The sequence below is a fragment of the Sceloporus occidentalis genome, unplaced genomic scaffold (genome assembly GCF_023333645.1).
Source record: "Sceloporus occidentalis isolate IW3139 unplaced genomic scaffold, rSceOcc1.0.p SCAF_15, whole genome shotgun sequence".
NCBI lineage: Eukaryota > Metazoa > Chordata > Lepidosauria > Squamata > Phrynosomatidae > Sceloporus > Sceloporus occidentalis.
The window spans coordinates 894,736-916,568 of NW_028316995.1; the positions used below are offsets into that span (position 1 = coordinate 894,736).

A 21,833-nucleotide genomic window follows, 5' to 3' on the forward strand; every position below is an offset into this window, starting at 1 on the left:
ACATAATACAAAATAAAGTACAGCCGCCAGGATCACTTCGAACATACTTTTTTTTTCCCTGCAGCGAAAAATAGAGAGCAAACTTGAGTATCGATCTTAGAGATTGTGACAATTTGCTGCACAGTGGGCTGTAACACTTTTTAATGGTCCATGAGGACAGTTCCTTATAAAACTGTACATCACTAAATCACCACGAACGTTATTATTATTATTTATTTATTTTTTTGCTGTGTGCATGCAGTCAGATGTGCACATAAACACCAGACGATACAATTTAACCATCTATGTTTGGGCGAAACTAGAATGCCATGGAAGGAAAAGTAGGAAAAGTCAGGGGTGGAAAAACAGGTCAGGAAGGAGGGGCAGAATTAATGGGCCAAATGGTTCTTACCTGCTGTCGAATTCCATGTTTCTATGCTAAAGAAGTGTGAGCAAATATAAGTAAAAGTGCTTACAGATTGCTCTTAAAGCAATTTACGTATTTTATCAATCTTATTGTGCTGTTCACAGGATATTGATGATTATTCCACCCCATTAACTAATTGCTCGCCTATTTTTAAATTACAATTGCTCAGGTGGCAGCTTTGTAAGGGTCAGGGGGGATGGAAAGTTTATTAATATGTACTTTAACCACATTTTGTTTAAACCAAATATTCTCTGAAGAAATACGTTGATAGAAAAAGAACAAGAAATAAGTACATGTTCCAATTTCATTATGCTAAAAAAACATTATGGAGAAGGTCGAGGTCTTTGGGCTCGTTAACGGATGATGTGTGGTGTAGGGGTTAAAAGAGTTTAGGGTGAAATGAGTTTTCATGGGTAGATGGGAGGATAAAATACAATGTGTGTACTGGCTAAACACGTTTATTTGGTTTAGGTGGACGTTCCCTTACTAAGACAAAGCCATACAACGGTTAAAAAGTGAACCCTTCAATATTCCGGATCAGAACCTAAAACTAGAACACCACTTATACTAATAAAATGTAATCACTGTATTATTTATTCTCATCACTTTTACTACTAATTATTACCAAGCAGGTTATTAAACACAAAACGTGAGATACCGAAACAGTGAGTCCATAATAATATGGAAAAACGGAAAACGAAATGGAAAATAAGTTAACACAATTGGATTTTCTTCCAGCTACACATCATTCCTCTTCATTGTCTTAAAATATAAGATTTCGCAGTCTACCAGCACTTTCCATCAAACACTTGGCTGTCAGAAAGGTTTCTTACTGTACTGAGTAGGAGACTTGGGTTTATGAATGTTTTAAAGAAAGAATTAGTCTGTATCGATACAACAGAATCTGCTAATGTTCTTTCGGACTTCATAAAGCATTCGGGAAATCCCAGGCGGCTCATTCCATAGCTATTTCATCTATTCAGAGGGATGCGAACAAGTAACAAAGAAACCAATTTAAATCAGTAGTTCTCTCTACGGTAACAATATTAACCCCTTAAGGACAATGGGCGGTCCCTAAACCCATTGAAAACAATGCATTTTGAGCCCATACATGTACGGGCTTTGTCATTAAGGGGTTAAAAATGTACAAAAGCTATTTGAAGCTATATAAAGAGAAGAGCAAAGCATTTGAAAGAGCAGTAATAATGTAAAAGTAAGATGTCATAATTGTGTTGATAAAGGGAAAAGTCACTGCAAGATTACAGTTTCTTAACCTTTTTCTTTGCAAAGGATTAGCATAAATAGCAGACCTCAGGATAAAGGTAACTGGAGCCCAACACCACCTGGAGAATATATGAAACTGTGGCAGTAAGGGGCGCAGGCAAAAGGCAGCACAAAAACTTGACACCCCTCTTGGGGCTTGTCTGGCGTGAGCTCAGTGGCGTCGCTACAGGGGGGCAAAGGGGGGCAACTGCCCCCCCTAGGTTTATCCTTGCCCCCCCTGTTGCCCCCCTGCCGAATTTGGAAAAAAGTCGCAATGCGACTTTAAATCCCGTCTTTTTTTTTTTTTTAATGCGGAGGAGAGAGAGGGGTGCCTAGCAACCGCTCGGCGCCCCCCATTCTCCTCCACGAGGCCTCTACCTCCGTCGCGGTGCCGGCATTTCATCCTGAGCGACGAAGTATGACGTCATATTTCGCCGCTCAGCAGTGAAGCAGCGGCCACCGCAGCAGAGAACGAAGACAGAAGCCTCGTGCTCCCGTCGCTGGACCTAAAGGTGAGAGAACTACAAAGGGGGAGGGTAGATAGTGAGTAGGGAGAGGGGTTAGAAAGTGATAAGGGAGGGAGAGGGGGTTAGAAAGTGATAAGGGAGGGAGAGGGGGTTAGAAAGTGATAAGGGAGGGAGACAGGGTTAGAAAGTGATAAGGGAGGGAGAGGAGGTTAGAAAGTGATAAGGGAGGGAGAGAGGGTTAGAAAGTGATAAGGCAGGGGCATCCAACATGCGGCCTGCGGGCCAAATGCGGCCCGCGAGACCTCGAGGTGCGGCCCGCGTAAGATCGCCAGCCAGTGCAACCGATCTTACGCGGGCCGCACCTCGAGCATGTACTGGCTGGCTTGGCATGATAGGAGTGTGATTGCTAACAGCAATCAAAGTCCCATCATGCCTAGGTTCCAGCACTTACACATCCGACCAGTAAATGCTGGAACCTAGGCATGATGGGACTGTGATTGCTGTTAGCAATCACACTCCTATCATGCCAAGTCAGCCAGTACATGCTGAAACCTAGCTAGCTGACCCCCTTGTGTATTGATGCTGCCAGCAGTATGGGGTCTGCACATCACTTACAGCCACCCTGTACCAGCATGTACTGGCTGACTTGGCATGATAGGAGTGTGATTGCTAACAGCAACCACAACAAGCACAGCCCCATCATGCCTAGGTACCAGCATTTACTGGTTGCCTGGGTATGATAGGAGTGTGATTGCAGTGTGGACGCCAGGGCTGGCTTTGGGGTATGCAACCTGTGATCTATGTCTGTAATTTAGGGGGTTTTAAATATACCTTTTAATGACGTGTTTTTTTGTGAATTCCAATTGATCTATACCTGCAAAGCTGGGGTTGTGTGTTATTCTGTAGATCCATATCTGCTATGCTATGTTTCCATACATTATTTATGTACACCTGCAAATACAGGGTTAATATGTCTTATTCAGTTGATTAATACCTGCAATGCTGTTTCCATGTATTTATTTGATCTATACCTGCAATGCTACGTTTCATATACTATTGTATACCTGCAAATACAGGATTTTTATGTCTGATTCTGTTTATTTGAGATCACAAGTGAATTTCAGTTGATCTATACATGCAAAGCTTGGTTTGTGTGTTAATGTGTTGATCTATACCTGCTATCGGCAACTGGGGCTAATGTTAATATATATGGGCAGCAGGGGCATCAATACACAAGGGGCAAAAACACTAAGGGGGGTATAAACGACAATGCAGTGTGAAAAATCCATCCTGATGTAGACGTCTGTGACGTAGATTGTGTCCTGCTGTTTGTGTGTTTTTGGTTATCAGTGTAGCAGAGCCTGTCCTCGGTGTGTGTATAGGTGTTGGTGTGGCAGAGCCTGTCCTGGTGTGTGTGTGTGTGTTTGGATGTGGGTGTGGCAGAGCCTGTCCTGATGTGTGTGGGTGTCTGTGTGGAAGAGCCTGTCCTGGTGTGTGTGTTTGGTTGTTGGTGTGGCAGAGCCTGTCCTGGTGTGTGTGTCTGGGTGTTGGTGTGACAGAGCCTGTCCTGGTGTGTGTGTGTCTGGGTGTCAGTGTGACAGAGCCTGTCCTGGTGTGTGTGTCTGGGTGTCGGTGTGACAGAGCCTGTCCTGGTGTGTGTGTCTGGGTGTCGGTGTGACAGAGCCTGTCCTGGTGTGTGTGTCGGTGTGACAGAGCCTGTCCTGGTGTGTGTGTCTGGGTGTCGGTGTGACAGAGCCTGTCCTGGTGTATGTGTCTGTGTCACAGAGCCTGTCCTGGTGTGTGTGTCTGGGTGTCGGTGTGGCAGAGCCTGTCCTAGTGTGTGTGTGTGTTTGGTTGTCGGTGTGGCAGAGCCTGTCCTGGTGTGTGTGTGTCTGTGTCACAGAGCCTGTCCTGGTGTGTGTGTCTGGGTGTCTGTGTGGCAGAGCCTGTCCTGGTGTGTGTGTTCAGTTGTCAGTGTGGCAGAGCCTGTCCTGGTGTATGTGTTCAGTTGTCAGTGTGGCAGAGCCTGTCCTGGTGTATGTGTTTGGTTGTCGGTGTGACAGAGCCTGTCCTGGTGTGTGTGTCTGGGTGTCTGTGTGGCAGAGCCTGTCCTGGTGTGTGTGTCTGGGTGTTGGTGTGACAGAGCCTGTGTAGGTGTGTGTGTTTGGTCATCTGTTTCCTGGCACTTAACTTACAGTAGGAATTATTTAATTTATATTTATCCAGGTGTATGTGTCTGTGTCACAGAGCCTGTCGTGGTGTGTGTGTCTGGGTGTCTGTGTGGCAGAGCCTGTCCTGGTGTGTGTGTCTGGGTGTTGGTGTGACAGAGCCTGTGTAGGTGTGTGTGTTTGGTCATCTGTTTCCTGGCACTTAACTTACAGTAGGAATTATTTAATTTATATTTATCCAGGTGTATGTGTCTGTGTCACAGAGCCTGTCCTGGTGTGTGTGTCTGGGTGTCGGTGTGGCAGAGCCTGTCCTAGTGTGTGTGTGTGTTTGGTTGTCGGTGTGGCAGAGCCTGTCCTGGTGTGTGTGTGTCTGTGTCACAGAGCCTGTCCTGGTGTGTGTGTCTGGGTGTCTGTGTGGCAGAACCTGTCCTGGTGTGTGTGTTCAGTTGTCAGTGTGGCAGAGCCTGTCCTGGTGTATGTGTTTGGTTGTCAGTGTGACAGAGCCTGTCCTGGTGTGTGTGTTCAGTTGTCAGTGTGGCAGAGCCTGTCCTGGTGTGTGTGTCTGGGTGTTGGTGTGACAGAGCCTGTGTTGGTGTGTGTGTGTTTGGTCATCTGTTTCCTGGCACTTAACTTACAGTAGGAATTATTTAATTTATATTTATCCAGAGATAAAATTGTAGTGACTTCAGGGGACAAAACGTTCAAGGCCCTGAAATCATTTAGTGGAAAAGTTATTTATTGCTTTATAATATTTATTTCAAGGATTAGTCGCACTCAATTGTGGCTTCAGGCTTCCGATGTTGAATGATCACCCCCCCCCTATATATTGTTTCTAGAGTCGCCACTGCGTGAGATGAACTGGTGGAGATGACGTGGCAAAAGAAGCAGGTATGATAACTCCTCATAGAGAAGATTCTACTCCATGTCTTGCTTACACTACCATATTTCGGCAATAGGGAGCATTTTGTCACCAAGCACCCACACCCTCACTCTAGGCATTCCCTTTTGGAATCTGCGTGTGCCCATTGAGTATCTTTACAGAAAACTGTATATTGGGCTTGTAATATATTGGGCCATTTGGCTGGTCTTGCCCTTGAGGTGGTGGTTGTCAGTCCTCCTCATGGGACCCACGATATCTTAGTCTAAGAGACTCTGCCCTGACTCCCGAGGAGTACACGCGTTTTAGTATGTATATTTTTATTTATATAGTGCTTTACAACGACTGTAGTGCCCGGAAGAGAATTGTGGCATCAAAGAGATAAGGGTTAATTTGCTGTTTTTAGTTATTCTCTGCATACAAGTATAACAGGAACTTTAAATCAAAGCGATTTCATGTAGAATATATAATACTGGGGAAATCCAGTCCTGCTCCACGGGGCTGCATGTGCCTATCATCTGCCTGTCCAGGTCCAGTGCTCTACTACTACTACTACTGCTGCTGCACCTCTTTGCACCCCAATAATAATGATTTCAATTGCTTTGTATTTAAACATACATTTCAGACAAACAATGCACAGTTTAATAACTTTTTTGGGAAGTGTGGATAAAAGCAGTTTGTACTCACAATTCTGGTTTGAACTCCTGAAACTGTAAGTAGTTTTTTCACTCCTTGTTCTGTGATTATTCCAATCCAGTTCAGCGCGGCCCAGTACCAGAGATATTCATGGCCGCCATGCCAGAAACACACGAATATGAAGGTGCAGGCGGTGGACAGCAGCATGCCACGCAGCCCACGGTGCGACCCTCCCAGCGGAATGTAGATGTATCTGCAGGAAATTTAATAGAGAATATGTTACATTATGAGCCAAAAATCCACATTTACTCCACACACTTTACACCAAAATCATACATCAGATTAACACGCGTGATACGCTTTCCTGTTTATATGATCACATAGGGAAGATCTGAATTAATCTGATGTGATTATCTGGCTCAACAGAGATAAGATGAGGTATGAGAGGTAAGCAAAATGGACACACCGCCATCATGGTTTCTTCATATTTTATCGCTAACATCTGAATCAACAATTTTTGGAATATCCCATCACAGAAAATTATTTAAGTAAACCTCTGTTTCTTTAAACACTGACTTATAATATACTTTTTTTTCCATTACAGTTCTTCATGGCAGGCTTCATGGCAGTATACAATATATGATATCCCGTAGACTGCATTGCTTATGGGTGTTTTAATCTGGTGAGATAAAGGGCAACTTCCAAACTACACAGTGTCTGGATCACATCTTATCTGAAAAATGCTTGCGTGAGAGCGCCGACCGCGTCGAGCAGCTCATCTAAGTTGTGATGGAGCAACCATACCTTTCAAGATTTCAAATTGCCAAAGAGAGGCGCTTTTTAGCCGATGTGGTCGAAGGTAAGACTAGTGATGGGACTTCATCAAAACCTTATATTTCTGATTTCTTTAGAATTTGATGTTAGTAGGACATTTAGAAAGAACACATTTTCTGATATATATATATATATATATATATATATATATATATATATACATATATATATACACACACTTTAGAACACAGTGATAAACTCATTGCCACCAAACATCCTGAGCTGGGATGGAGCAATTTGGATCTGGAGAAGGCTATACGAGCAGTTATTTTTTTAACCACTAGAATGACAGTATCTGGCTTCTTCCACACATACATTACTGTTCAAAACTTTGGACTCATTTGGGTGGTTTCATGGAAAATTAGGAAATTTCTAGTTGTGACATAATTGCAAAAGGGTTTTCTAATGATCGATTAGCCTTTTGTACTTAAACTTGGATCAGTGAACACAACGTACCATCGGATCACAGGAGCGATGGGAGTGATAAAGGGCCATTGGAACACAGGAGTGATGGGAGTGATAAAGAGCCTCTGTACACCTATGAATATATTCCATTAAAAATAAGCTGTTTCCAGCGACAATAGTCATTTACAGGATTAACACCGTCTGTGCTGGATTTCTGACCCATTTCATGTAATTTTTATGGACATAATTTGGTTTTCTACAAAAACAAGGACATTCCTAAGTGACTCCAAACTTTTGAATGGTGATGTATATTCATCTGGTATAGGCCCAAACTTCCCACCGAGCACAAAAACAAAATCTCCTTTGAAGACTTGATGTTATGACTGCCGAAACCCCTACAAAAAAGGGGATATTTCCTGCATTTAAGTACAAATTTATAATCAGCAGTGTGCGCAGCATCTGACCTACATTTCCAGAATAAAAATTCAACAACCGGAAGTATTTAAGGAGATCTCTAATACTGATTATGTGGAACATATAATTTACCTGATTTCACAAGTTTCTCTCCGTCTTTGTCTTGTATTATGCAATTTGGATCCACTTTACAACAAAACTTTTAAGCTTGGCCCCTTACAAGTTGCTGTCTACAGCCGAGACCGATGTTTGTGGCCCCTATGGAAACATTACCTGTAACCAGATCTGCATCCGCACAGTTATAGAAGATAAAATAATTTAATAAACTGCATTTTTCTAAAAGTTACACTAGTGTTATTACAAGCAATTACTATATACAGGGACTCAGACATTGCCCTGGAGTCTCAGGGTATTTACCCCACGATTAACGTCTCAGGTAGAGTGACCACATAGACTACCTTCTCCAGGACACATATTCTACATGTTGCTGTCCAGAAGAAATGGCCAATGTGATCACCGTAATGTTAGAGCTACTTCTTTATTTTCTAGTCTGATTTAATGATATCCCAGCAGAATCGTTGGATTCCACTAAAATCATTTATCAATTGAACAGGTCAGTTTGAAAAGCATTCGGGTTTGGGGTCACCATTAACCCATATAAACATTAGCAGATTTCTAGTATTTTTAATACATACCTAAAATCAGTGGGTTTCAAAAGTACATTAAAGTAGTGAAGAGTGGTTATTAAAGAGCTACAGTGTATCTCCCTACAAAATGTTTGATTAAGATCCCCAAGAAGCGGAATTAATAACGAGAAGCAGAATAGATTATTGCTCTCGCTTTAAATAGCACCATGCACCAGCGGGTACACAAGAAATTATACTTTTATTCTTTGGTTTTTGTTTAACAAGCTAGTATTTCTCACGAAAGAAAATTACCATTGATTATAGGCATGATCCACTTTATGAGCACCATAGAAACTGAGCTAGGCATTGCTTTCACATACACACACCTATAATACCATATATATATACACACACACGCACACATATATACGTGTATATGCAGAAGTGGCGATGCCGTGGAAGTGTGCCGATTCAGCGGATTAGCGGCATGGATCCGAGATCTGAATAAAAAAACGGAACAACGGACAGCAAAAGAAGACCTCGCACACAAGGGTCCAATGCGGGTAGGTATGTTTGATTAATTAGCCGGTGTAGGCGAGTATACACAGAGACTGGAAGGCTTAACACGTTTCGCACCTGACTGTCGCTTACTCATGAGAGACCTTGTAGATCTTCTGTAGCGGATCCTGTCTTCTACAATGAATGTGGGTGAGATCAATACTTGGCGTGAGCCGTGCCGTACGTAATTGTTGATACTGAATAAAAGACGGCTTCACTTATAAGACAAGGTCATTTTACTGATGATGTTTTCAGAAATAAAACCTTCTAATTGAGCAAATAAATTAATTTGTGTGGGTGCACTAACTGAGAATGAGGGACATTACAGTTGAGCAGAGACATAGTAAAAATACAGAAATTACTGCTACTCTGCAGTGTACAAAAAAACCCTTGGTCATTAACCCCTTTTCAAAGCCCTCCTCTTAACACCAATAATTATTTATCAATTTTTTTCTCATTAACAGTGTGGATTTTTTTTTACATTGAAAATCCTCCTATTTCCATGATGTAAATAAAAACAGATAATCCTATCAAAATGATGCAGCAGCTTCTAGAAATATAATGAACATTATTAAGAAGGAAAAATTCAAATCAATACTAATCAGACTCAGCTGCCCCGCATTCCTTTACTACGGTTCAATTCCACTTTCGAGTCTATTGTTTGATAGTTGTATATGTGTGTGAATGAATAACAAGCAGGAGCCTAATGAAGCAGACATCACAAGTAATTAGTTTTGTCACAGTTCCAACCAGAATTCACATTGCCACCGTTTTCTATTTCTTAGGCAATTATGCTACATTAATCCGCGTACAGATATCAGAAGACAAAACAGCTTGGGACATATTAACAAGTCGACGAAAATAGATCACCGTAAGAGAGCCACTAGAGAACAAAATTGAAACAAAAGAAGCTTATATTAGCTGTATATCGAACCAACGGCAAATTAAATTATGCTTAAATCTTCTGAAAAGTAAATACATTATAGAAGATAAGATCTGTTCCACCACGGCCTTCTAATCCTTACGGGAAATACACGTTCAGATTGGGATCAAGTATAAGGAGAAGAAATGGGATATATTTTTCCTCATGGAAAAAAGAATTTGAGAACAAAAATACGACTTTAAAGGACTTTTAATATTTACCTACTCATAGGAACGTATGTACTAGGTTTAGAAGAAGACTTTTATTAACACAATTTTATTTAATAGACTCATTTTCAGTAACATTTTTAAGTTACTTCAGTTACTTAATTCCAGAATTCATTCATGGTCTTAAAAAAAGGAACTAGTGTTAATGTAATCGAAAGACCAGTCTGGGGGGGGTCAATCTGTTAATGGAGGTAGTTGGTTGACTAAAGATTGAGGAAAACGGAAAAGAAAAAAAATAAATATATATATATATATATATATATATATATATACTTGAAAACTAATCATACAACTAGAATGTTTTATTATTTCTTACAGAGAGGCAAAGCTTTCTTTCTTCTTTTTTTTTTGCAATAGCAAGTTCATATCGGGAAAAAAAAATGTGATAATGACTATGCGAATATAATGGTACAGACAGATGCCATTTTTTTTTATAATAAAAATGTTCTTTTTCCATAGCGATGGCAGCTTTGCAGTATGTAAAACTCTACAAAGGCGAAAAAGTTGAATTATGCATCAACTACTTGAAAAGAACTATGTGTGCTTAAGAAGGTAAATGTCATGTGTACGGCGTGATCATAGTGAAGCCAGCCTACACAGAACAGAAGTGTCACACTAATTAAAGTCCTGCCTTTTTATCTTGTTTACCTAGGTTCTGAGACGCTCGGGAATATTTTTTTTCAAATGGAACACGGCCTCATTTTATTTATTTGTTTACAAGAAACTTTTTGTTGCAGACAAAAAAAAGCGAGAGTTGGATTCTACAGTTATTCTATACATCTGTAAAATTCACATAATATGTTACCTAATAGCCTGATTCTAACAGACATGGTGTTCTACTTCTTACATCAGTGTAAAAAATGTGGCTTTATGTATCATATCAATAGATTATACATGCAACCCATAGAAGATCACCCTTATCTAGCCCATCCAGAGTTTAACAATAGTACGCCAATCAAAATCTCTTATTATATGATTATCTTACTCTACAACTGCACTTATTGTGCCTCCCTTTTAATTATATTGTAAACTGTAAAGCACTAAGTATATCTGTTATGGCTAAATAAATAAAAATATGTATACACGCATGCGTTATAGCATTGTTGAAACTTAGATCTAGGTCTCAGCTTTGTCTGGACATATGACTTAGTATGGTGTTTTTGAATTCCAGCCAACTATAGTTCTATTAAGGGCACACCTCAGCTGTCATATCAACTTTAAAGTGTCGCCACCAGAATCCCCTTGATCAATTAGCACTACCCCCCCCACACACACACACACACCCAGCTCCTTGGCTTACAGGAGATGCGCTCTACCGAAGAGATGCCAATCTATGGCTGGCTGACCCCCCTCTACATGCTGGTGATCTGATACAACTTTTATTCTTTTTCTCTGCAGCCCATTGGCATTGAGAATGAAAAGCTGAAATATGACAATTTTTATTCCTCTACAGCCAATTTACAAGCTGGTCTTTAACTGGGGTCTTCCTATACCCCAGCAAGAACAGAAATTATTTTCCATGCAGCAAACCGATGTTGGCCCACATGCTGCCTAGCCTCTTTCTCTACGATTTACCACTCATTGCCAACATCTCCTTTGTTGTAGCTGATGTGATGTCAGGTTGCTGCCATATAATGTGGGTGGCGTGTGGCATCACTACTCTTCCCACCTATGAGATCATCATCATCACATTCCATCCCAACCAACTAGAAGGGACTGGTTGCCAGTATGCATTCTATAAGATTGAAGGGCAATGGGTCCCCTTGTATCAACGTCTATCATCCTACATTACTGTAGCCTTTGTAAAATTATGCTAGAGTAAACTAACGGTAGTTCAGATATGTCTCTACACTCTACTATAGACTTCTATACTGTACTGCAGTTTCTAGAGAAGTTATAGTTCCTCACTGTAATAATACTGCTGAATTGCGTTATAATCATATCTGCAACTTTATTACATTACACCCACACTCCACTAATTACTACTGTTCGTATCCGAAATTAAATTTGTCTGCTTTTGATCAATGATGCTGCTATTTTTATCTAACTTTTTTTCAACCTTCGTCTTTATTTCAATAAGACGTTTAAGGCTTAATTGTTAGGATACGTCACTAATTCTTAGAAACGGAGTAAGCTCTTCTCTAAATAAGTATTGACAGTAGCTATCAGCGCAAAAGTCAGTAGGTATACAGTGAGGACTGTGTTAAAGCTGCTAAAAAAGCATTATTTCGTTTGGATAAAACATCATACAGCAGCCCCATTAAAGGGAAAGTCCCACAAAAAAAAAACCATTTTCCTCAAGCTCATAAAACCCAGCGCTGTATACAATAATGTAGGTCGGCTTTGACAAAAGGCTAGTTTTAACTCCCTTTGCTCCAAAAAATCTGCAGAGGCTGACATTGTTCTCGGTCATGTGATATTTTAGGTGACTTTCCATGCACAATCACCACATTGAGGCGATTCTTTATAGCAATGCTACCGAAGTGTGCTTTTCTATATACTTTTTATTAAGAATGTTAAAGCACACAGGTGCCTCATTTATGGTGTCCAAGGAATGGTTTAAATTGCTTGACAGTCTCATTTGGGTTTAAATGCAAAGCAGTCCCACTGAGTTAGCTCCTTGATAAGCACTATAGTCATGAAAAAGTAGACAGGACTCTAACTTTGGGTGTTTGGATGAAGTGCTCAGAAATGACAGGAGGAATGTAGAATAATAATAGGAGCCTGTGTTCCTATGATCTCCTATATTGTACAGACTATGAATCATTGGGTATTGTTCTGTTGCTACATTACACTATGGTGGGTTCTATCTTTGGTCCTTCTGTGGCTTTCTCTCCCAGACCTCCGTGCCATGGGCTTTGCTAAATTTACATAGGGCATCTGTGCATTCAGACTGCTGGAGTCTCATTGGTCATATAGCAAGGTCCAATTATTCCATTAGCTAGTTAATTAGCCAGGTAAGAACACCTCTTTTTTACTCTTGCTCCTCGTTAGTTCATTGAGCCTTGACGCTATCTAGGTATTGTGTGTACTCAATAGCCCCCTTTTCTATACTATTCAAGTGTTTCACTCTATCTAGATATATATAGTACACATATTAAATATTATTATAGTGAGAATTTTAGTATGAAAAATAATATTCAAAACATTAAAAGTACGGCTTTGTTTCTACTCATTCACAAATATGAATATACCCCTATATTCAAAATGGGCTTGCAAGAACATTGTAATTTCTTGCAATTCCATTTATTTTATGTAATGTAAATTCATTTTAATCTCCGTTTTGGATGCAAATGTGTCTGGTTCCAAAAATGCTTTAATCTGTATTCAGCAAACTCTAAAAAGGATATTGATTAAAATGCCTCGCAAATGTTTTACCATTAAGGTAATAGAACAGGTGATGGATGTGAAACCAATTTTAGAAATTTGCATACTGCCATAGATCAGGAATTGGAATTTTAATTGACTATTTCCAAACTTAAAAAAAAAATGAAAAGAAAATCACACTAATAGTGGGTTATTTATTTACAGTAATAAAATAGAAACTGATCAAAAATATACAAATTATGAAAATACAAGGAACCCCTGCAAAACAAAAGTGATTTGTGTTCTTGAGAGGCCAGATCACTCAATGTTTTAAGACATGTGTACCGGAAAAACGCGTCGGGCATTTAGAGGTTTCTGTCGCACTACCTTATATACCATATTTTGCACTTATTGTATAATCACTATTTAGTCTCACCAACAATACCTCTTTCTGATTGAGGCAAACATAATCTTCATTTTTTAGTGTGCCCACGTACACTATTTTTATATAACGAGCTTATTTTTACTTGTATTCAAGTTTTTTGGGGAGTTGGGATTAAAATATGGCGGCCCTTCATCGTTTAATTTGTTTCTGATTTTATGTTATTCGGAGGGATGATGGGTCCTTTCTCATGCTATGCATATATTCAAATGGAACCTTTGTAATTACAGCCTATCACACTAATCGTACTTGGGTGACAGAGATAATTATGACTGTGGGAAACCAACTAGTCAGCAAATCTGATTTTAATATTAACAATAAAAGTTGCGTTTGAACTTGATACACACTTTACTCATTTTGTTAGTTTGAATGTAGATTAACAGATTAAAAAATTGACACAGACTGGGGATGAAAAGTGGATTGTTAAAGCCAGCGGTCGCTAAATGGTGTACACGTGGCTACCAATTGGACAAGCTAAGTGTGGGTGGTGCCATCCCTTGTTCATATAAATGGAATGTACAAGTTGGGGGTGTATACAATTATGCACCATGTAAGTCAGAATATTACAAGAAAAGAAATGTCAGGTTTTGGTAATATATATATTTACTTCCAAGTCCTTGGTGCTGAAACAATTAATGACCTCAAATTAAAATATAATATAATATGGGCAAAAATTCCCACAAAATCTTGTGGAAAGTCTTCCCAGGAGAGCGGAAGCTGCAAAGGGGGACCAACAACATATTCATGTCTATATCGTTAGAATTCAGTGTCATCAAAGTCCCTGTAGGTGTAACACTCAGGTGTCCAAATACTTTTGTCCACATAGTGTTAATGCCATTGGTAAAGTTAATTCCCACAAAAGTAAAATAAGATTGATGAGAAACACTTTAGACCAGGGGTTCTCAAACTGCGGCCCTCCAGCTGCTGCAGGACTACATCTCCCATACTCCTCAGCCAGCCCCTTAGCTGAAGGAGCATTATGGGAGATGTAGTCCTGCAGCAGCTGGAGGGCCGCAGTTTGAGAACCCCTGCTTTAGACAAATCATTATCAATGGACATAATGGAAAAACAGGAATCAGTGGCCAGAGGCTAGAAGTGTGAATAAAGTTCTGTGTTTTGGTTTTGTTTTTGCAATTTTCAGATTGTGAAAAATCTTACCTTATAAGAAAAAGATGAAGACCAACATCAAATGCCCTAAAGATGAAAAAAAGAGAAAAATGAATGTATTTGAAAATATACAAATGTGATTTTAAAGTGATTGTTCTAAATATAACAAATATAATGTTCTGCTACATAGGGGGCGCTATCACAGCTGATTAAGCAGCTTCATAGGGACTTCCACTGGGCCATAAGGATATCCTCCTTCCACTGAGGATAAGGGAGGCATGACACAAAGATTCTTCTTACATTTATTTTTCTATAACTTAATTGTTATTATAGGTACTATGTTCCTTATTTTACATCTAGTTATCCCTTTAAGTCTATTAAATGGGTACCCCTCAATCTCTTTACTTATTGACCCTAATATCCTACAGAAGGATCGGGAACCACCAGCAGGCAGCTAGGGGAGGATATTTTGGAAGAGTGTGAACAGCAGTGGAAAGCTGCCCGGAAATGTAGGGCCAAGCAGGTTGTGTTTGGTTCTTTGTCCCAGGAACTTTAAAGATCCAACATCAAACTGGGTTGTGTTTAACATGGTATAGAGTCTCTGTAAATTGGGGGCAAAAACTGTAACTGCTAAACTATACAAATATAATACTAATACATTTAAGATCACTATAAGTGGACAAATCCCCATTGTTAAGGTCATTAAAAATAGGAAGGAAGCTTAACGAAATGAAACCCACAGAGCCCATACTCACCAACATTTTCTTCCTCCATGACCCTGCAGCATTGAGCTCTAGGCTACCCAGTACAGATACTGGGTAGTTTGGAGCTCATTTACAACCGTTTAGGCTTGTCTTAGGCAGTATTTTTATGCATGACAGATCCTAATCTGACGGGACAGCCCCCCCCCCAAGAAAACGGAAGATTCGGGACTGCTGGTGGGTATGAGAGTCTTGTTTAGCAGCTAAGATATCCTTGCCTTTAATTACAGCCAGGAAACAAACTTGTTTGGTGGCACTTAATTAACGCAAACTCACTGTATTTTTGGGGTACAAAGTAGTGAAACTCTTCTTTCAGTAAGCATCACATTGCAAAAGAACATCAATCAATTGATTTTCCAGAGTCTGCACATCATCGAAGGATTTTTCCTTTCATTTGCAAAGTCCCGCTGAATAAATATTTCAACCGGTGAAATCTGTAATCTTGTTATTAGTGCCATCCTAACCCTTATACCTATCAGGCTTTCAAACAGCATAAAAGTGTATTGGAATTTCAATTGCTTTCCATCGATTCAATAACAACTCCAAATCCCCACTCCGTGTTGCATTATCTAGCAATATGAGAGTTCTTGGTACAATTGTGGTTTTATCGCATTAATAATGTTTTCAGCAGCAGAAAAGACGGCGCAGCCAGGCGTAATTGTTTATATGTTATGAAACGTTGTTTAGTTTCAGAATTAAGTAGGAACGCGCTCTGGTGCTAATAGCCCTCTGCGTCCTCTGATACGGAGTTGTAAATGATAGACTGGGCATCTTTATAGGGATTATAATTTCCTTTGGATAATAAAATGGCCCCACTTCATATAGCAAAAAAATTAAATAAAAAATAATGTTTTTATTAATAAGAATACTTGGTAATAAACCAGTAAGGTATTGCATGGGTTGGTGCTAGTTGTAATAAAATAATATATCTGTGTTTGCTGTATTTTTGGGATATGTATATGTTCAGTCCGCATGTTGTGCATACCCAGGCTGATCGTTCTGCTTTGTAATAAACATACGAATGCTGTAGTTTGAATTTTCTGATTAATGAAGGTCTATGAGGAAGCCCTTTTGGTGACGACAAAGTGTAGGAAAGAAAGTGAGTTTGTCATCTTCCTGTAAACCGCAGAAGAAACTCTACATAAGTTCGGGGTCACTTAGAAATGTGAAATATTTGGAAGAAAACAAATTGTGTTCATTAAAGTAACATGAAATGGATCAGAAATCCAGCACAGACGGTGTTAATATTATAAAATGACTATTTTAGCTGAAAACAGCAAATTTTTACTGGAATCTCTTCATAGGCGTACAGAGGCCCTTTATCACTCCTGGGTTCCAATGGCACGTTGTGTTCGCTGATCCAAGTTTTAGTTTAAAAAGCTAATTGATGGTTAGAAAACTCTTTTGCAATTATGTTACAGCTAGAAATGTCCTTGTTTTCCCGTGAAAACAGCTAAGTGACCCCAAACTTTTGAACGGTATTGTTTGTGTATTTATACATATATATATATATATATATATATATAATGTACGTACGCACAGTTAGATGGATCTCATATCCTGGAGGCCATGCTTACAGCGCCCTAGTTAACACATAGATGTATGTCCCCTGATACTTCAGAAATGTCTACCAATATAACTCTCAAACTGCTACTTAAACAAAATCAAAAAGACAACCGTGCTACATATAAAAAATATATAACGGCACTATATAACGGCTAAGGGGCTTTGCAATCAACTGCTCTACAATTGGACTCCAGCTGAACATTAATCATAGCTTATGCTCGTACACACGCATTTCATGTAATTTTCTTCGTTTTCTAAGCCACAGGACTTACTTTCATTAATATTTTAGACAAACAGATGAGATTTGTCTGATGAATGCGAATACAGAAAATAAAGCAAACACGTTCTGTGGCCGGGCAGCTGCGCTTTGTGGTATGTAAGACACTTGTTTCCAAAAAGAACAGATGGGATGAGAGTCTGATTATCCTGGTAATACCAATGGTATCATCATATAATTCAATTAAAAAAATAATAAAAAAAACTTTTGTGAAAAACTTCGGTTCTAATGACATATTATATTTGATGATGGATGTTGAAAGTTAAGTCTAAAACTAAACTCATTGAAAAAAGTTTTGAATTTTGGAACATCATTAATATTGACCTAAAAAAATTAAAATTTTGTTTTCATCTGGGATTCACGCAGTCAGTGCAGATTTCATTGGAGATGGTTCAGTAGTTTGTAAGCACGACACAGGTCAGAAAACATACTTTGCCACGCTAATTTTTTAAGCAGCTGAACCAAAATCCAAAACAACTCAATGAATGACCCACGTGTATTTAAAATAGATGAAACGTGAGTTATAGTGAGGATGCTTTAAAACAAAGACTAAGAAAGTGACAGATTAAAACTGCCAGGATGTTAATAATAGTGCCTTTGACTAAAAGCAAATTAAGTATTAACACAGAAATACAGACACATTTCATATCTATGAACTGATTATATATATATATATATATATATATATATATATATATATATATTGTGGTAAAGTGTATGGGAGAGTGGTTGATGGGATATATGTCTCACCTGGTTACCTCAGCCAGGCCTGGTAGCAAACCCAGGTGCTCTCAGGTGAGGCTTCCTAAGCTCGTTACTGGGGAGGAGGCCTTAAAAGAAAGGGCTGTTAGGTTTTCAGAGGGAGGGAGACACTGAATGAAGGAGCAGCTACAGCCAGCGCTGCAGCCCACCAGGTATGAAGCTTTACCCCATACAAAACTGGTTACTTTGCTTTGCGTCAGACCTTAGGCTGCTAGAGAGGTATCCTGCTGTTTAGTTAGAGCCGGACAGGCTTATAGTTTGTTTTGTTTACAAGGTGCTCTGTGATTACAACATCTAAATAAACACGCATTTACGTTGGAAACCTGTGTGAAACTGTCATTGCCGCCCCATGCGTGAGCTGTCCCCTACAATTGGTGGAGAATGCAGGCACAGTTGTGCTAGGAACAACGGCGGGACAAAACACAGCATCTGAATTTTGTGGACATGTAAAGGGCCGGAAGCATATGTCCTGAGTGAAGGCTGCAGCACTGTAAGGCCCATCCGGCACAATGGAGGAAGTGATAAAGCAGCTGATACAGGCCAACCTGAGACATGAGCAGGCCTTGGAACAGCAACGGAAGTTTCATGCAGAGGCTTTTCACGCCCAGCAACATGCGCAACAGCAGACTATGGCCCAACAACAGGAAACGAATCGCCTGTTAATGGAGCAGATTGCTGCGCTCAGAGAGACTGTTGTGGCTCAGCCCCAACAAGTGGAGGCAAGCCCCCTTGAGACTGTTAACGTGAGGAGGGCCGTTCAGCGGGGCTTACAAAAAATGACACCCGACGACGACGTTGAGGCCTACCTCACCGTATTTGAGAGAGTGGCGGAGAGAGAGAGACTGCCAGTTGCAGAGTGGGCAGAAGTGATTGCACCCTTCCTGACTGGTGAACCGCAAAAGGCCTACTATGACCTCGGGGAGCAGGATGTCCGGGACTTTACAAAACTAAAAATGGAGATCCTTGCTCGCCTGGGTGTTACGCCCGCTGTTCGGGCCAAGAGAGTCCACTGTTGGAAATACACCGTGGACAAGCCTGCCAGGTCCCAGATGTATGACCTTATTCATCTTGTACGTAAGTGGCTGGAACCAGAATCCACCACACCAGCCCAGATTGTGGAAAAGGTGGTAGTGGACCACTACCTCCGCGCCCTCCCGGCGGAGCTACAACGGTGGGTTGGGCATGGAGACCCCAGAACTGCCGAGCAGCTGGTCAACATGGTGGAAAGGTTCATAGCAACCGAGGACTTCCTCCGTGAGGTCCCTGCGGCACCAACACCTTCCAAGACTGTCAGACCCGCGACAGCTGTGGGTAAGAGAGTTCCAGCTGGAGGTGTATGGAAAAATGTGAGAGAGAGCAGGGCTCTAGAGTTTGGGCAAGGGCAAAAGACTGATCCTGAACCCCTGGGACCCCACAATCCTAGAAAGGGCTCCCTACTAAGGAAGCCAGGGACCCCCCAGTGCTGGAGGTGCCATGAGTGGGGACACATAGCCGCCTATTGCCCTCTTAACTCAGAGCCCATGGTGTGTGACGCTAGTCGGCGTCAGTCCCTGTTTGCAGAACCTGTTTGTGCAGCCATTCCAGAATCAGAGACTGAGCCGCAATTTTGTATGGTGAAGATACGTGACTGCTCCGTGAAGGCACTTTTGGACTCGGGTAGCCTGGTGACTTTGGTTCGGGCCGGCCTTGTGACTATGGACTACGTGCCGAACAAGCACATAAGAGTGCTATGCATCCACGGGGATATTGTAGCTTACCCTGTGGCCCCCATTAAGTTGGTGACCCCATCTGGAACTGTGACCTACGAAGTCGGAGTTGTAAAAAGACTTATGCATGCGGTTATATTAGGCCGCGATTTCCCCTTGTTCTGGGAGCTGTGGAGAAGGGGGAACGTTTCTGCAGCTGGGGAACAAACTCCGGCAGAGTCTGTACCCCTCCCTGTAAGTAATGGGTCAGGTGAGACGGCCATTGGGAACAATGATACCAGTAAGGGGCATGATGAAAAGGATCTAGGCCCATCTGAAATGTATAGTGAAGATTCTTTCCCCTTGCAGGTGTTAGCTGGGGAGGAAGAAGAAGAAACTTCCCTACCCGGCCAACAGGTCTTAGATTTAGAAATGTCTCGGGGTAACTTCGGGACCGAGCAAGTGAGAGACCCCACTCTGGGAACTGCACGGGCAAATGTCACGGTAGTAAATGGGGTACCACAGGAACCCGAAGCTGACCAGAAATTTCCGCATCTTGCCATGAATGGGGATCTAGTGTACCGGATCACCAAAGTTAACAAGGAAATTGTGGAACAGCTTCTGGTGCCAAAACCATACCGACACCTGGTGCTGGACATAGCCCATAACCATGTGTTTGGGGGGCACTTGGGGACTAATAAAACACAAGAGAGGGTCCTCCAAAGGTTTTATTGGCCTGGGGTATATGAAGAAGTAAAAAGGTATTGTGAGTCATGCCCCACATGCCAGAAGAGTGCCCCAACACCACACTTCCGTAGCCCCTTGGTGCCACTTCCCATCATTGAAGTACCATTTGAGAGAGTTGCCATGGATTTGGTAGGGCCCATTGTCAAATCAGCTAGGGGACACCAATACATATTGGTTGTCTTGGATTATGCTATCCGGTACCCAGAGGCGGTACCCTTAAGAAACATGGCCTCCAAAAATATTGCTAGGGAGTTGTTTTACATGTTCTCTAGCACGGGGATCCCTAAAGAAATTCTTACTGACCAGGGTACGCCCTTTATGTCACGGGTCATGAAAGACCTGTGTAAGTTGTTTAAAATCACTCACCTCCGTACCTCAGTGTACCACCCTCAAACAGACGGGTTAGTGGAGAGGTTTAACAAAACCCTAAAGCATATGCTAAAAAAGGTGGTAGAAAGGGATGGTCGGGATTGGGACTGTCTATTACCCTACCTCATGTTCTCTATCCGGGAGGTGCCCCAAGCGTCTACAGGGTTTTCCCCCTTTGAGTTAGTCTACGGCCGACATCCACGGGGTTTGTTAGATATTGCCAAAGAAACTTGGGAGACCGAGGCCACCCCATATAAGAGTGTTATTGAACATGTGGCTCAGATGCAGGAGCGAATAGCGACGGTGATGCCTATAGTTAAAACGCATATGCAAAGAGCGCAGGAGGCCCAGAGCAGAATTTATAACAGATCTGCCAGGTTGAGGGCCTTTAATCCTGGGGACAGGGTCCTGGTTTTAGTGCCCACCGTCGAAAGTAAGTTTTTAGCCAAGTGGCAGGGTCCCTATGAGGTTGTAGAGAAGATGAGTGAGGTGAACTACAAGGTCCATCAACCGGGCAGGAGAAAACCCTTCCAGGTTTACCACGTAAACCTGATCAAGCCGTGGAAAGAGCGGGAGTCTTTGGGGGCGACCCAGGCAGGGGTCAAAGAAGTGGGGCAACCAGTTCCCCCAGTAACAATAGGAGAGGCACTGTCAGTGCCCCAGAAGCAGGAGGTGAGGGAGTTCCTGCAGGAAAACAGACGCATGTTTTCGGACCAACCTGGCCGTACCCACCTCATAAAACACCATATCAAAACTGAGCCTCACAGTAAAGTGAACCTGAAGCCATACAGGATACCAGAAGCCCGTAGAGAGGCGGTATCCACGGAGGTCAGGCGCATGCGTGAATTAGGTGTTATTGAGGAATCTACTAGTGAATGGTCAAGCCCCATAGTGCTAATCCCAAAGCCCAACGGGACGTGGAGGTTCTGTAATGACTTCAGGAGATTAAATGAGGTCTCAAAGTTTGATGCGTACCCCATGCCCCGAGTGGATGAACTGGTTGAGAGG

At 41.4% G+C, this 21,833-nt stretch overlaps 1 protein-coding gene across 1 annotated transcript in view; it reads right to left on the minus strand.

Annotated features, from left to right (window-relative positions):
* The window catches only part of LOC149303119 (protein-cysteine N-palmitoyltransferase HHAT-like), a 105,870-nt gene that overhangs the window by 38,408 nt on the left and 45,629 nt on the right, over nt 1-21,833 (minus strand). Inside the window, exons 8-9 of the mRNA XM_089481331.1 lie at nt 14,710-14,745; nt 5,869-6,070 (exon numbers count right to left, since the gene is read on the minus strand). Coding sequence (XP_089337457.1) covers nt 5,869-6,070; nt 14,710-14,745 — 238 coding nt within the window. The remainder of the gene's footprint in view (nt 1-5,868; nt 6,071-14,709; nt 14,746-21,833) is intronic.